Source organism: Chelonoidis abingdonii, chromosome 9 (genome assembly GCF_003597395.2).
Source record: "Chelonoidis abingdonii isolate Lonesome George chromosome 9, CheloAbing_2.0, whole genome shotgun sequence".
In the NCBI taxonomy this organism is placed as follows: domain Eukaryota; kingdom Metazoa; phylum Chordata; order Testudines; family Testudinidae; genus Chelonoidis; species Chelonoidis abingdonii.
The window spans coordinates 16517302-16534065 of NC_133777.1; the positions used below are offsets into that span (position 1 = coordinate 16517302).

General features: G+C 42.9%; 1 protein-coding gene across 1 annotated transcript; it reads right to left on the bottom strand.

Annotated features, from left to right (window-relative positions):
* Positions 1-1031: 1031 nt before the first annotated feature.
* LOC116837605 (acyl-coenzyme A synthetase ACSM4, mitochondrial-like) lies at positions 1032-16181 on the bottom strand. The gene is made up of 13 exons (XM_032802166.1): positions 15981-16181; positions 14997-15207; positions 13475-13682; positions 11666-11809; positions 10063-10219; positions 9211-9290; positions 8136-8259; positions 7219-7299; positions 6968-7069; positions 5417-5544; positions 5192-5291; positions 1699-1818; positions 1032-1118 (listed from the first exon to the last, which is right to left on the bottom strand). The coding sequence occupies exons 1-13, from the start codon at positions 16179-16181 to the stop codon at positions 1032-1034; spliced, it is 1743 nt and encodes a 580-aa protein (XP_032658057.1).
* Positions 16182-16764: the final 583 nt, after the last annotated feature.

The window sequence follows — 16764 nt, forward strand, 5'->3', positions numbered from 1 at the left end:
TCTAAAAATGTTAAAATGTATTACTGGCAAGCGAAACCTTAAATTAGATTGAATAAATGAAGACTCGGCACACCACTTCTGAAAGGTTGCTGACCCCTGCTGTAAAGTATGTCTGATTTGTCCCTTAACCTAGAGCACTTTGTCTCTTCCTTTCTTTCCCCATTTTAAATAGTTAACTATCAATGAGTTCAACAAGACAAATAAAATAGCAGGGCTAGAAAGCTTCCAAAATCTAATTCTTCCAGCTGATAATACATCCACAAGTAGTGCTAGTTGTGAATATTTTGATTAAACATTTTTCCATTGGAAAATGCTGATTCATCAAAACCAAAACTGCTAGCATTAGTTTTGACAAATTTCTTGTTTCGCAAAAAAAAATTGGGAAAAAAACGTTTTGAAATTGTCAAAATGGGACATTTTTTAATTGAAAAATTCAATGTTTTGGTTCTAAATGACTTTTCATTTTGAAATTTAAATTAATTGTAGTAAAAAAAAGTCAAAATCAAAATGAAACATTTAGAAAATGTTGACACAAAATGTTTCCATGGACCCAGACAAAAAAAAATTAGGATTGTATGTGAATTTTTTTGATATTTTGACCTTTCTGTCCTGATTTGGGATGGGAATTTTTTTTGAAATCTTGAAAATTTTCCTGGGCTAAGAAAGTTGTTTCCCATCCCATCCTCCCCTATAGATTCCCAAATTCTTATATCTTCCTTTTCAATTCCGACATCCTCTTTTTTTGTTAGTCATATCCACTCTTTTCCTAAATGGCCTGATTCAAAGCCTTTTAAAACAATGAGAGCTCCTGGCCCTAAACAAATTATCTCTATTTTAAAAACTTGTGGGAACGATTATGCACTCTATAAGAAAGTTTATCTCCTCTTCTTTTTGTAGTTAATAGTCCCATCCATGCTGCTAATGCTCTTTGTTCACAATATTAGATCACTGGACCAATAGAGAAAAGTGAAAACATGAGACATATGATGGTAGAAGTGAAAGAAGCTTTGTTCTTGACTGTCCACACGACGCTATGCTCTTCCCCACTCTTTGTTCCTTAATACCTTCCTTTGGATTTTCCCAGCAACTGTTTTTGGCAGCTCTTGAACAAACTCCACCTGTGTGGGGAAAAAATGGCACATTTAGGGCAGGTCCTTTCTGATTTGAGGACGTAGTTCCTTGTGAACCCCTGGGAAGAACAAAAAAACCCCCAAATGAATGTGCAAAATAGACTGCTGCCCAGTGGTTAGGAGACGGAGTCAGTACTGTTGGTACAGCTTTGAGCTTGACTGTGAACCCCTCACTCACATTTGTGCACAGGGCAGTGCAGAAAGGGTTTTTACTACGATCCTGAACAGGTTCGTGTTTAGCGGGCTAAAGCTGCGGGCAGGGAGCAGGCTATGGGAGGGAGTTACCAGATCATGTTTATGTAGTGGGTTCCATTTCTTTTCAATCCTTGCAGCATTGCCCAGTTTACCTGAGTTTCATTCAGGATGTGAGTGAGTGTGTGTATGCACTCCGCTTCTATTGAGTGACTCCATCATAATGAATTGCATTCAGAGCACGATACAGACAATGCTTTTAATAGGCTGTAAGGGAATCGGTGTACTTTGTCATAAAACATGGCTTGCTTTCTGAAACACTTAGAAAAGCCATGCTTCGAATATACCCTTTATTTAGCAGGGGGTGGGTACTTGCCTTTCTGGGATATTTGTAGGGAGCAGTAATCTTTTTCACATGCTCCTGCAGCTCCAAAGCTAATTTTTCTGGGTCATGTGATAGAAAACCAGGATTCAGCACAACAAAAGCTTTCACCATCTGTGCAATAACAGTTACAATGAAATAAATGGGTGTGTTTAGTCTTCAACAAACAATCAAGGCTGAAAAATGCGAGCATGAAAAAGCCCAAATCCAAAAGACTAATTTGGGTATGAAATTAGACACCTTATTTCATACAATAGCACTTAAATAAGTGCCCTGATTTTCTAAGGTTCAGTGTTCTCAGCGGCTTTGATTAATTCAAATTTTGAAAATCTTTGCCTAAGGTGTGCGTTTGAATATCTATTGGTGGAATAATAATCTTACTTTTACATAGTGTGTTTCATTCCCAAGTATCCAAAATGTTTTACAAACTGTACCCCAGCGTGAAGTGCAGCCACTTCTGGGGTGGAGGATGACAGCTATGTAGCTGACTGGAGCATCATAAAAATAAGCTGATTTAAGCAAATCTATGTGGCAGAGAAGTGCAGGGATAAAATCCTCCCCTTTCTCAACCAAAGGGCAAAGTGTGGATTGCTTGCATAGCTACAATGGCAGCTTCTGGGCTGCAGCAATAACTATAGCCCACTGTGCACCTGCTTTGCGTGGTTGGGCCTGTGGATCCACATAGGTATGGACCAACTGGCCATGCTCCCACTAGAGTGGCCACTCATGCATTCCCAGAACACCGGAGCTACTGGTACTTCTGAGAATGGTGTGGGTCCACCCTCGCACTGCATGACCCTGTCCCTGCTAGTGGGGCCTTATATGTAGGGTGACCGGACATCCCGATTTTATCGGGACTATCCTGATATTTGCTTGTTTGTCCCGCGTCCCAACCAATGCTAGGTCGGGACACTGGACAAACAAGCAAAGGCTCCGGAGCCCGGAAGGGCTTGCACCCTTCCCTGCCCCGACTCCGCTCCTTCCTTCCCCCATTGGATCCCTCCCCAAATCCCCGCCTCTTGCCAAGAACACCATGCCCAGGAGACGCAGGGGAGCATGGGGCCGGGGTGAGTGTGAGTCTGACCTGGCCTCGAGCAGGCAGGACTTGGGCACGGTACCTGGAGGGAGAGTAGAGGGCAGCTTGCGGGGCCAGGCGGCAGCTGTTCTCCCCACCTGGGCAGCAGGATTCGGGAGCAGCCGCAGCTCCCACTGCCACAGGGGAAGGAAGTGGCCAAGCACGTGGCACTCGGCGGCTGCAGCTTTGGCGCCCGGGCCCGAACCGCCCGAGCCCGGGCCTGCGGCGGGGACCCAGCAGCGCGCATGCTGCACACAGCCCCTGGCCAGTCGCGTCTGGGCTGGCTGCCCATCTGGTGCAATCCCGCAGCGGAGGCATCGGCAGCCCAGCCCCGTTCGTTCCCCTGCGGGACCCGAGCGGGATGGGGGGCTGGGGCCTTCTGCCTCCACTCCGGGGCCACCCACGGGATTGCACCAGCTGGGCAGCCAGCCCAGATGTGACTGGCCAGGGGCTGGGCACAGCGTGCGCACTGCTGGGTCCCCGCAGCAGGCACGGCTTCGGGGGGTTTGTGGGTGCCAGAGCCACTGCTGCCGAGCTTGGCCAGCGGCTGCTTCCTTCCCCCGCGGCAGTGGGAGCTGCAGCAGTGGCTATTCCCAAGTCCCGCTGCCGAGGTGGGGAGAACAGCTGCCGCCTGGCCCTGCAGGCCACCGCCTACTCTCCCTCCAGGTACCGCGCCCAAGTCCTGCCTGCTCGGGGCCAGGCCGGACTCTCACTCACCCCGGCCCCACACTCCCCTGAGTCTCCCGGGCCTCCCTCCAGCACTTGCAGAGGGAGGAGGAATCGGGGATAGGTGGGGTTTTTTTATTTTTTTTTTTTGCTCTGCCGCCATTTTATTCCCCTTGCCCCCGCCCCCCGCCCGGCGTCCTGATATTTGACCTGGGTGATCTGGTCACCCTACTTATATGCACTGTGCACGTGAGGTCACAGCAGCAGGGGCGGAGCGGCACACTCTGCAAAATGGTGTCCCCCATCCAATACTGGACTAAATCATGTCCAGTTTTCTGTCAGTACTGGATGGGGGACAAACCTCAGAAAAGCCTGCCTATCTGGTTAAAACTGGATGAATGGCCTGCCTAGCTCCCATCCAGCACCCATGCTCCCCCTTCTAATGCTGCAGAGACTGCAGTGCCGCTCTCCATGGCCTGCCAGAATCTCTACCGGACAATACGACCATGGTTTCACTTCCTTTGAGGCCTTTTTAATGTCAGATAACCTAGTTCAATAAGAGTAAAAAAGCCTGGCGCAATTTAGCAATCATACTGAGATGCTAAAATCCCTGGGCCAGATCTTGATTTGAGATAAAGTATTATAGCTACATTGAAATCAGTAGATTATGACTTCAGGAGACCTATGCCCGTTTGCAACAGCCAGGACTCTGACCCTTACCTATAGTATCTCTTTATATATTTTGTTTACAGCATTATTGTAGACGTGTTGGTCCCAAGATATTAGAGAGACAAGGTGAGGGAGATAATACCTTTTATTGGACCAATTTCTGTTGGTGAAAAAGACAAGCTTTCAAGCTATACATATTTGAAGAAGAGCTCTATGTAGCCTGAAAGCTTGTCTCTTTCATCAACAGAAGCTGGTCCAATTAAAGATATTACCTCACCCACCTTGTCTCTCTATACACTACATTGTGAGAGGTACCATTTCTACAATGCTTTTCCACATGCTCATTCACTTAAAAAAAGAAAACTAGATAATGTCTAGAGCCAGTCAAAAATTTTCATCTGAAACTAAAGTGAAAAGTGATATTTTTAAACTGAAAAATTTCGTTTTTTTTTTAATCCAGTGTTTCATCAAAATGGAGAATTTCAAAATTTAGAATTTTATTTTTTCCTTTTTCTCCCTTCCTTTTCCTGGTTGCCACAGAATGCAACAGAATCAATCATGTCCAGGATGGTTCTTTATTTTACTTTTTCTTTCTTTCTTTTTCCACTCTAACTTTTCCAAAGTGGAGGAAGTTTTGAAAAGTGACAGTTGAGAAAAGAAACTGTAACTCTGACACTCTCCTAAAGATGGGAAAATTTTGAAAAGTTACAGAGCAGGAAAAAGAAAAAAAAAGAAAACCATTGGATTTAATTAATTTTACTGGTCTCTGTGACAAAAAAGGGAGAAAAGGATAGACACAGACAATTTTAAAAGATCAATTTTTGTTGAAAAAAATATTTCACAATTTTTTGACAAAACAAAATATTGTTCCATGTCAAATTCTGCTATATGGAAAAAAAGTTAAAATTCCAAATTTCTTCATAAAATTGTTTGATCTTTTCTAATAATGACACTTAAAACTATATTCCAAGGGTTTTTTTTTCAGCATCTGCAACTCATTCCAAGCAAGTATACTGAATGCAGCAGAAACTCTACATTTCACGGACAGAGTATGTCTTTCTATATCAGCCCTTTTACCTCTCCTCTGATAGGATCTGGGCTGCTGGCAACAGCTGATTCTGCGACTGCTGGGTGCTGTATCAAGGCACTTTCTACTTCAAATGGTCCGATACGATATCTAAGAGAGAGTGTTGGCATGAAACTATTAATCTTTTCATGAAAAAGTTTTTTTAAATTGTATTTTGTGATACTACAGAGCAACATTATAAGACAAACCTGCAAACCCAATAGTAATGTACCTACCCTGAAGAATTAATGATATCGTCAGACCTTCCAACAAACCAAAAGTATCCTTCTTCATCCATAATCCCTCTGTCCCCAGTGATATAAAAATTCCCATGCTCTGTGGAGGCAGTTTTTTCTGGGTTATCCTGACAACAATCAAAGAACATTTCACACACCTTAACTATCTTTAGTGCAGTGTAATCCATCCATCTTTCTACAGTGCACAGAAATAAAACATGATCAGGACAGTATCATATATTTCCAAGACCAGCGTATTCCACATACTATTATGATCTGAATTAAAAAATACAGCCACACTGATTAGCACTGTGTGTTAGAGGGAGAAGGGAAAGATACGTTCAGTCAGAAATTCCCCTCAGCAGAACTAATTATTCAAATATACAATCTTCCTTCTCAAGAGAGAAATTATTATTTCCTAGTGCAATGACTCCCAGCAAGGGGTCAGGGGAGGTTTTGAACTTAGAGTTTCAGTAGCAAAACACAGTTCTCTACCACTTTATCTCAAGGACTATGTCCATCAGCTACAAGAGTAGTTACCCTCCATGAGGACTATCCACCGAGGAAGATAACAGGACACACACTTTACAAGCCTGTTACACTAGCACTAACCTATGAAACATTCCCATTTGTGTAGTCATGTCAGGGTGTATATGCCATCACCATTTAAAAGAAAAAATGATCACCCATGCTTTGAGATTTCAGTACTGTGGTTTGTATACTAATATTTAGCTAAGATCACACACACTTCATCAGGTGTGATGATATCTCCAACAGAGGGCAGGACAAAAAGAGCCCACATGCAGGATATAGCCTGAACATGTGCTCTATATTCAAAGGGCCAAAATCTTGGATGGCTTGCATAGGTGCAGGGGAATATGACATCTCAATGTCCCTGGGTAGCTGTGTGGGTGGCAGAGCAGCTTCTGCAGGGCTGCTACATCGTTCTCCACCCCTGCCAGCAAATGGAAGGAGTGGAAATTGGTGGAGCACTGAGCATACAGACCAACAAAGCTGTGTTGGGGTGTCAGGGGATGTATGCTGTGCCAGACAGAGACCTAGAATAGTGTGCTGCCTGCCCCACCTCATAGCGAGGAGGAAACTGTAGGTAGACTGAGAGTCTTGGGGTATGTCTACACTGCAATAAAACACCCGCAACTGGCTCATGTCAGCTACTCAGGCTGTGGGGCTCAGATTATGGGGCTATAAAATTAAAGTGTAGATGTTTGGGGTCAGGTTGGAGCTGGACTCTGGAACTCTTCCCCCTTGCAGGGTTCCAGAGCCTAGGCATCTATACCACAATTAAACAGCCCCATAGCGTGAGTCCAGGGAACCTGAGTTAGCTGACAAGGGCCAGCTGTGGGTGTTTAATTGCAGCGTAGACATACCCTAAGAGACCTTGTGAACCTTTGGGGTGAAATCCTGGCCCCATTCAAGTCAAAGGAAATTTTGCCATTGATTTCAATAGAGGCAGGATTTTACCTATGAACTTCTCAATATGTCTGGTAAGTGGCATGAAACTTTTCTGAAAATAATAAGAAGTCTCCTTACTAAATACTGAGAGAAAAGACAAAATGGCCTTGTAGGTTTGATTCGGATGGCAATGTTTCCTTCTTCTCCTCGAGGCAAAATATCACCCTGGTCATCTACAACCTGCAGGAAGGAAAACATGATTGTTTTGGACCAGTCCAATGTAATTTCTTTACAATTCACAACTATAATAGGAGGAGACGAGGATAAGAACGATTTTCCTCTCATATTGTAGATAGATACAGTTCAGCAAGGAAAATGTATCAACAAACCTGAACATCGTAAGGTGGAGATGCCTTTCCCATGGAGCCTGGTTTAATTTTCATTCCTTTCACGTTGGCACATATTGTTACCTGTATAATACATGGTTTTTTATTTGTACAACATAGTAGGGTTCTTAGTGATTTTAATCTAGCCAACAATGTTCACATGATAACTCTTGAGGGCCAACTCCATGTCACCTCTTCTGAGTATTTGTATGAGTAGAAAACAAAAATTGCCAAGTGGCACACAAAACTTTTCAGTTCCCACAAACCCACTCCCAGCAAGAGAGACCAGCTGATGGCGCAGCATCGCTGTCAAGAGGCATCATCCACACATTTCAGTGCACGTTTCCCACCTCCACTATGCACCTCCCCTGCTGAGATTGCTTCTGTACTTGGCTGGCTGTGCAGGTGGTTCTCTGGACACACCTCAACTTTCCAGAAAAGGGATGTAAAGTGACTTGGTCTTGCAGCATTACTGTGTGTCCACTTTGAAGATAAAATTAAAGAAGGGCTGAATTTGGCCCTAAGTATTTTTGTTATGTTCAGACACTAAATTTCTATATACACAAAGCTTACTATGAAGCTGGTTTTCTGTTTTCTATTGCAATTCAAATATGGCACGTGAGTTTTTGTAGCTAATTACTTCTAGTTTCTCTTTCTCAAAAAGTGTTACTCCTGTTTATTAGGTGTAATTCTGTGGCCTGTGTTATGCAGGGGGTCAGATTTGATAATCATAATGGATCATTCAGGCTTTCAAATCTAGAAGTCTAGTTGTTATGTTGATTACCTAATTCACCTATAGCTTCCTTAACAACCTTGAACTAAGTAAATTCCTGCCCTTTCCCATGGTTTTGCCAGATGCACAGTGCCCCCGTAAAGTTACGCTGTTAGAGGTTACCATGTGATAATTAGTACAGACGTACTGTTTCCGTCTGGCCGTAGGCTTCATAGATATCCAGACCTGTTTGGGTTTTCCATTGATTCATCACTTCTGGATTGAGCGGCTCCCCTCCAGTCACACAATGACGCAGACTCATGAATTTGTATCTCGAAAGGAACAGAAAACAATAAGAATCAATAATCCTACAGTTTTCAAAGCACTTCAGATGGTTTTAGCTGGTCAACCTCCCTCAACTATAAACTGTTGACACATGTCTCCAACCTCAAGTGCCAATGTGGAAAATTTAAATCATCATCATGCTGTAGAAGGTTATACTTTGACTCTTAGATAATCTTAGGTCCTGATCCAGTTTCCAATGAAGTCAATGCAAAGCTTCCATTTGCTTCAATGGTACCAGGATGGGGATCCCTTGCAAATGAAATGTTCGTGGAAGTCAACAGAAAAGAAAGAGTAACTGTTTCTTGGAAGAGCTAACTCAAGAAAACACAGCAGATCTCAGCAAACTTATGCCACTGAACAAGCATACTATGGGCTGATCTACACTACAGGGGAAAATCGATCTCAGATATGCAACTTCAGCTACGTGAATAACGTAGCTGAAGTCGAAGTATCTAAGATTGAATTACTCACTATCCTCACGGCGCGGGATCGATGTCTGCGGCTCCCCATGTCGACTCCGCAACTCCGTTCGGGTTGGAGGAGTTCCGGAATCGATATAAGCGCGTTCGGGGATCGATATATAACTCTCATCCAGTCTTGCCTAGAAGTTGGCCATATCTTGCCTCAAGCTACCTCTGGGCCTTAAAACAATCTCATGTTTGAAGGTAGCTGCACTTGCCCAAACCATCTTGGTTCATCCTTATTCTCTTTCCAAAGATTTGCTCCATTACTACACAGGAACTGAATTCGTAGGGTTTTTATCGGCCCTAGGATTCCAGCACAACATTTTCTCTTGTTAGAATGACCCCTTAACAAGGTTCCATTTAAAGCAGAAAATAAAACAAAAACAATGTAGTGAACCAAACAACGAGACCTGTCCTATCACTAAAAATGTGTCTCTTTCTATTTACCATTACCAATAAGCAGATGTATGGTACCTGGTAAGACCGTGCTGCACAAGCATGCAATAGGCGGTTGGTGCTGTGCAGAAAGTGGTTATGGGATACCTTGAGAGAGTCTGGAAAAATTAAAAATTGGAAAGTTACCATACTGAACAGAAAGGATGGATTGGGGCCTGATCCTGCAAACGTGAGAGTGGTTAATGGGGCTCTGAGTGCCATAGAAACCACCATCCTATACCGATTTAGTCTGTTCCATTCAGGCTCCTATACCGCACCTACCACTGTGGAACTAGAGTGCCTAAAATTTTTAATGTAGTGGCCAAATTCACAGTGGGGAAGAATTTGGTCCTCAATTTCAGTAAGGAAAGCCAGTGACATTTCAGGGTTTGTATCATTCAGTCCTGTTGCCATAGCAGTTAAAGTATTCACCCTCAGACAGTCATGAAGAGGTTATTGATCACACTGAATATCTGGTGTTTCTAATGTCAGGGCTGCTAATTATTACCCAGGACTACTATGTTCCAGATTCAAGGAAAAGCCCTGATCACTGGATGAGCCTTTCACAGCATGTACTTAGTAAAACAGGCTGTCCTGTGTACAGAAGATGTTGAGGTGGAGGGGTGTGGGCTCTGTGGCTGGCTCCTTGACACACAACAGGGACAAGTGGGCCCATCAGCCACGATCTGAAAATCCAGGGTGAGAGAGGGTGCATATAGGACATTACCTGCCCCTTTCCTCAGAAGGCACTAAAAATAAGGGAGCCTGGTGCTGTTGGGGGGAGAAGGTGGAACGTGGTATTTATGAGGGTCAATTTATTCTGAATTGTCTGGATCTGCTTCACCTATGCAAAATTGAAATAAAATCTGCAGTGTGAACTGTTATTCTTACATTCGCAATAGTTGTTGGTTCAAACCGTGGCATGCTGTGTATAAAGACACATGATCCGCTACTCCAGGGAGAAAAAACGCTGCTCCAGACTGCCTTGACCCAGCCTGTGTCTGATGTGTTCCAGAATATATCTGAGGGAGTCAGATTCAGCCAGTACCTGATAATGCAGAGGGAAAGAATTTATCTATTGTCAGAGGCTGTCGCATGCAGCAGGAGAGAGTGGAATGCAGGTTACAAGATAATAAGGAAAAGGGGCTGGAGGCCTCACTTAGAAGATGTGGTGTCAGCAAGCCACATTCACTGAACAGCACAAAGTTCAAAAAAAATGAAATTTTATTGTAAAGATCCTTCCTCCCCCCTCTCTTCGTCTCCCTCTTCCTTTCTTTCTCTTTTCATGTTTCAGATTTACTGTTTTCTTCTAGAATGTATTATTTACAGCAGTGGGCTCGAGCCACAAAGCCAGCATCCAGCTCCAGAGCTGAATGCGCCATTTGGAGATTTTTCCCTTCCTAGATCAGAGAAAGCAGCTAAACCAAAGGCTCTTTCGCTAGGAACCCGAAGAAAATGGCTTCTATTGACTCTCTCAGTCATATGGTTATCAATAAGGTTGAAACTCAAAATAAAATGAGAAGCCTCAGAATGATAGATAACTAGACAGGACTGCTTCAAAGCTCACTGAAGTCCATAGGAGTGTTTCTATTACAATCACCTTTGGATCAGGACCAGGGCGCATAAGATGTTTTCATTCAAGCTTCACAAGTACAGGTTATACTCCAAACATGGCTGATTCCAAGTATATTTGAGATTCAACCCTACTGTTTTGCACAGTGACTCTAGTATTCCCCATACTTGACGTTCAGCACCAATGTTCTTTTGGGTAACAGATATAGCCTGTTTCCAGAGGTGCTCTCAATGACATCATTAAGACCTGAGCACTCCACACTTTTGAAGACCTCTGCACATGACCATGTTTTCTTCTTGTATTGTCTAACATGTGTCTCACCTCTTATTTCAGTTAAAAGAATATTCCAATAATGCACAATAGCTGGAAATAAAGGTAATGCAGCTATGAACAGAAGAAAGAAAGAAACAGGCCAATATCTCTTCTTCACTCAAGAGGTGGATAATTTGGGGTGACATTTTGCCTGTGATTTGAGAGATTTTTTAAAATTTTCATGAAATTTCACCGTCCCCATGAAGTAAAAATCAAGAGGCAAGATCCTTAGTTGGTGTAAATCAGCACAGAGCCATTGGTTTCAACCAAGCTGTGACAATTTATACCAGTAGAGGATCTGTCCCAGAAAACTTTAGTTTTAAGAAAATGCCCATGTGCTATTCAAAATTGAGCTTTATCCTGTTTTTCTGCAAGTGGAATAGCCCACTTACCCTGTTCCTTGAGTGACAAATCATGATTGCTGATGATCTGAATTACAATATTTTGCTGCAAAACGCTTTTCATTGTGGTTTTAAGGGAGAGGGGAAAGCAGGTTTCTTTGCTATTGAAATATCTAATTTTGTAAGGCTTTTACTATCACTGCCTCCTTTCCCTTCAACAAGGGATCTTAACACTAAGTCAGACTCTTAGGAACAGTAGGGGTTATACCTGCCACTGACTGTAAATCCTATGCCGTAACTACTGTGGGAATGTTCAACCATTTTGGGAGGTCCTGTGCTTCCACTGGTAAAATAGATGAGCATTGGGTCTCGACTCTTTGTCTTGACGCAGTTATGGTCAGCCGGTGCCACCCTGTGGAACACACAATTCCTAACAGTGACTATATGCACGCTTTTCTACAATAGCCCACAATATTTGCTACGGTTCAGACAGTAACAGAGCAATGCTGAGCTCGGTTACTAGTCTTACAAAATAACCAGCTGCACCAGGTATGACTCTGTACAATACAGCAATACAATAGGGATTCTGCTATTCACAGACACTGTGCCTCCATGTGTGAGCTCATGCAATCTAAGATATGAGAACCAATGGCATATTCTAGTGGCTTTTTCTATAATTATTTACTCAGAGAGGTCATGGGGCTCAAAGCTGAACAGAACTCACAAGGAAAAACAGTCACAGCCCCACAGAACTCACAGTCTAAGGCTCTCATCCAAAGTCCAGTGAAGTCAAGGGGATTTTTCCACTGACTTCAGTGGGCTTTGGACTGAGCTCTAAAAGACAGGCACAGAAAAGATATGTTGCAAAGGGAGGCTTCGGGGTTTTAAATTGCTCTTCTGTGGGCACTGTAGAAACAGCAGCAAGCTGTGAGTCTGTGTGCGGTGGTCTGACAAGGTGGTGGGCAGGTTGCTGCACACACGAGGTAACCAGAACAAAGGTGTGGAATGGGAGAGGGAAATGTATGGGTGGTGTTGACAGACTGCAGCCTGGGGGAACATGCAAAGACAGAAGCTTTAAGGCAAGGAGGAGAAATTAAAGTTAATGCAGTAACTAGGGTGAGTGAGTGGAGGAATGGCAAAGCTTTTCATTCAAATCTTCCAAGGGGAGCAGCAAGGGCAAAAAACCTAACTCAAGACTGAGCTTGATAAGTTTATGGAGGGGATGGTCTGATGAGTCTGCCTACAATGGCATGTAGCTGATCTGCGGCTGCTAGAAGCAATATCTCCAATGGTCTGTGATGGGATGCTAGATGGGGAGGGCTCTGAGTTACTACAGAGAATTCTTTCCCAGATGTTGGTTGGTCGGTCTCGCCCACATGCTCGGGGTCTAACTGATCTCCATATTTGGGATTGGGAGGAAATTTTCCCCCATGGTGAGATTGACTGAGACCCTGGAGGTTTTTCGCCTTCCTCTGCAGCATGGGGCATGGGTCACTTGCAGGTTTAAACTAGTGTAAATGGTGGATTCTCTGTATCTTGAAGTATTTAAATCATGATTTGAGGACTTCAGTAATTCAGCCAGAAGTTAGGGGTCTATTATGGGAGGGAGTGGGTGAAGTTCTGTGGCCTGTAATGTGCAGGAGGTCAGACTAGATCAGGTGTTCTCAAACTTCATTGCGCCACAACCCACTTTGGAAAACAAAGTGACTACATGACTTGGAGGAGATGGAGGGCAGGAGCCCAAGCCCTGCTGACCCCGGGGGGATGTGGGGGAGGAAGAGGAGGCTGCAGCCCAAGCTCCGCTGCCCTGGGTGAGGGTGGGGCTTGGGCTTCAGCTTCTGCCCTGAGTCCCAGCAAGCCTAATGCTGGCCCTGTGACCCCATTAAAATGGGGTCAGGACCCACTTTGGGTCCCAACCCACAGTTCGAGAACCACTGGACTAGATGATCATGATAGTCCCTTCCGACCTTGAAGTCTATGAGTCTATGCTAGAAATGGATTCCTCATCAGTATCTAACTGATACACCTTGTTTTTGTTTAATCTCATAGTGACATTGCTAAAACAGCTGATACCTACTTGAGTAGCTCTTGGAAATTCAGCCACCCGTCCTTGCTGCCTTCAGAAACAATTAGCTTGGTTTTCAGAAACTGGCAGTTAGGCATGACAGAATCCACTGCAGGTGCCAGAGTGTCATTGGTAATGATGCACTTGGCCTTCGAAGCCTGGAGTCTATAGAAAATGTCTTTGGCCGTTAATTGGGATGTTCCTGGAATAAAGACAATTCCTAGAAAAAAGAGCAACAATGTTATTTTTCTAAATTGGGGATGAATTTTTAAAATGTTTTTAGTGAGAGTAGGCACATGAGCCGCAGAGAAATGGGGTCACTTATAAAGAGCCTACCCCTTAAAGAACACACATGACGATCATATTTATGACATGATGGCAAAGTCCACGTTAAGAATGAACAAGCAATTATTTTAGATCATGAGTAGAGAAGGACCCAAGTTACCAACTCTCAGTCAAGCTCTTGAATACACCAAAGTTGAAGATGTTTAGAGCTGGGGTTTGATGCAGCCCATTTAAGAACATAAGAACGACCATACTGAGTCAGACCAAAGGTCCACCTAGCACAGTATCCTGTCTTCTGACAGTGGCCAATGCCAGTTACCCCAGAGAAAATGAATAAATAATCAGCAAGTGATCTATTCCCTGTTGCTCATTCCCAGCTTCTGGCAAAGATTTAAAAGATTGCCTCCTCTGTATTACATGCAACAGTCCTGTTCATACATCCCAGAATTATATCAGCTTTTGGTGCAACTGCATCACATTGTTGACTCATTTGTGATCCACCATAATGCCCAGATTTTTTTCAGCAGTACTACTGCCTAGCCAGTGATTCCCAATTTTGTATTTATGCATTTGGTTTTTCCCAACTTTTGCACTCGTCTTTGCTGAATTTCATCTTGTTGATTCAAACCCATTCTCAATTTATCAAGGTCCTTTTGAATTCTAATCTTGTCGCCCAAAGTGCTTGCAACCCCTCTCAGCTTGGTGTCATCCACAAATTTGATAAGCACACTGTCCACTCCATTATCCAAATCATTAATGAAACTATTGATGAGTACTGGGCCCAGGACAGACTGGTACTATTCAATACGTTCATTAATGAATCGGATGATGGAGTGGACAGCATACTTATAAAATTTGCAGATGACACAAAATTTGCAAAATTATAACAGCAATGTGTTAGCCCAAATTGTTTAACTGTTTGGTTATATCAAATTAATATATTCTGCTTTCAGTTATAATACAATTGGTCAAATCTGTCCTTTAATTGAAGACACTGGGGGTGGCATGGTTATAACAGAGGGCTCCATATTTGTACAGCTTCTATTAGAATGGGGTCTTGGTCTATGACTGAAGTTCTGAGGCACTACTGCAGTACAAAGGAACAATACTACTAATAATAATTAGGCACATTGGCTTAGCAATTCATTAATTTATATACTCTTTTCAAATTAATTTGGTGATTTTCAGGTCTCTTTAGTTTATTTTCATTCTCCACCACATTCAATAATATCCAAATATTTTTACTAACCTGTTCGCATACAAGCCACATTCAGTAACCACCACTCTGGTATCCGAGGTAAAATCACTATTACTCGGTCTCCTCTTTGCAATCCGCATGGGTCAGAGAGCACATTGGCTGTTTTTCTGGACAGAAATCCCAGCTCCTCAAAGCTCCACTTCACCTCATCTCCCTTATCATTTATCCACCAGAAAGCTGCAGTTGCGAGTCTCTTCCCATCCTAGCAGAAAACTCAAGTTAAAATAAACAACGAAATATGAAATGGTTTAAATGTAACGTTATAACCCAAAGGTTCAATTCTGATCATTTCATATATATCTGGGAGTTCACTATGGAGAGCCAGTGTAACCCCTGGTGTATATGTCACACACAGTTTTCTGTTCCATAATCTTTATAACTAATATGGCATTATTTTGGTCTCAGATGGGTTTGCTTCCATACTCATGTAATAACCAATGGAAGGTACAGCTGCTAGACAACACTAGTGGCAACAGGCAGCCAGTCTACGTTAGAACAGCGCTTGTGTTGTTCTGACTCAGAACAGGAGACCAGAGCTACCCAGAATGGCACAAAAGTCAGGAGAGTCTAAGGATGAGCTTTACACCACTTTTGTACCCAACCCAGCCTATACTTTGTGCATTTCAGCCAGACCCAGCGTCAGGCCCCTACTGTCACCCTACATCCATTTTAAGGCCAGAAGGGACCATTAGGATTATTTAGTCTGACACTGAGAAAGAACAAGAACAAGGACCACACATAACTAGTGGGCTGATCCCTTATTGTTACAGAGCAATAGAGAGATCACCGTGTATCTAACATTAAAAGGCGAATTATCTTTTGTAGCTGATGCCTTAAAGATACAAAGATTTCTGAGACAGAAAAGAAAATAAAGGATCCGTTCTTCTGGAGGTGTAAATCAGCATCTCTCTTCTATAGTTGATTTACACCACCTGAAGATCTGGACCAATATCTGTGATGTAAAAGAACTGCTACCTTTTCCAGCTGAGACCACTTGTCTAGGACATCACTTGCAAAGTTGAAGTGTTCTGGCAGTTCCTGTTCACACCGGTTTATAGATTCATAGTGTGAAACAATCTGAGACACAAGACGTCTGTTATCTTTGTGGAATAATCTAGAAGGTGACTGGGGAGTCCACACGGATTGGAGAATTCGTAATTTAAATAAAGTCTTCATGATGCTGATTTATCCAACTATGTGAAAAAGTCAATGAATATTCGTGGTGGATCATTCAACTGCAATGGAAAAAAACAAATAAAAACCAACAGCCACATCCTGAAAGCTGTCGAATAAGCACAGTGTGATAAGTTCATGCAAACAGAATACAAACTATGGACAATTTGTGCCCCCACTGGACGTTCTATTATTTTAAACTGAAAATTTCTACCTTTATTATTGTGAGCTTGTAAATAATTACAGTAACATTTTTCACTAGCATATTTATCATCAGCATTATAAGTGGTGAGTACAAACACTTCACTTTCTAGTCCATTTTTTCTGTCCTGATTCTCCATTCACATCAGTTTTATACCAGTGCAATTCCATTGGCTTAAGTGGAGTGACTCCTGATTTACACTGGTGAAAGAGGCAAAACAGACCTAATCTTGCCAATCTTGGATGAGATTTAGCTGCTTATGGAAAAGTGCTAACAAAACTGTACAGTACCGTCAGTTGGAAAGTGTGTTAAGCTCATAGCAGTTGGACAGTGACATTGTGGGAGCCACAAGTCCTTACCATAGCTCTACATTCTAATTATATC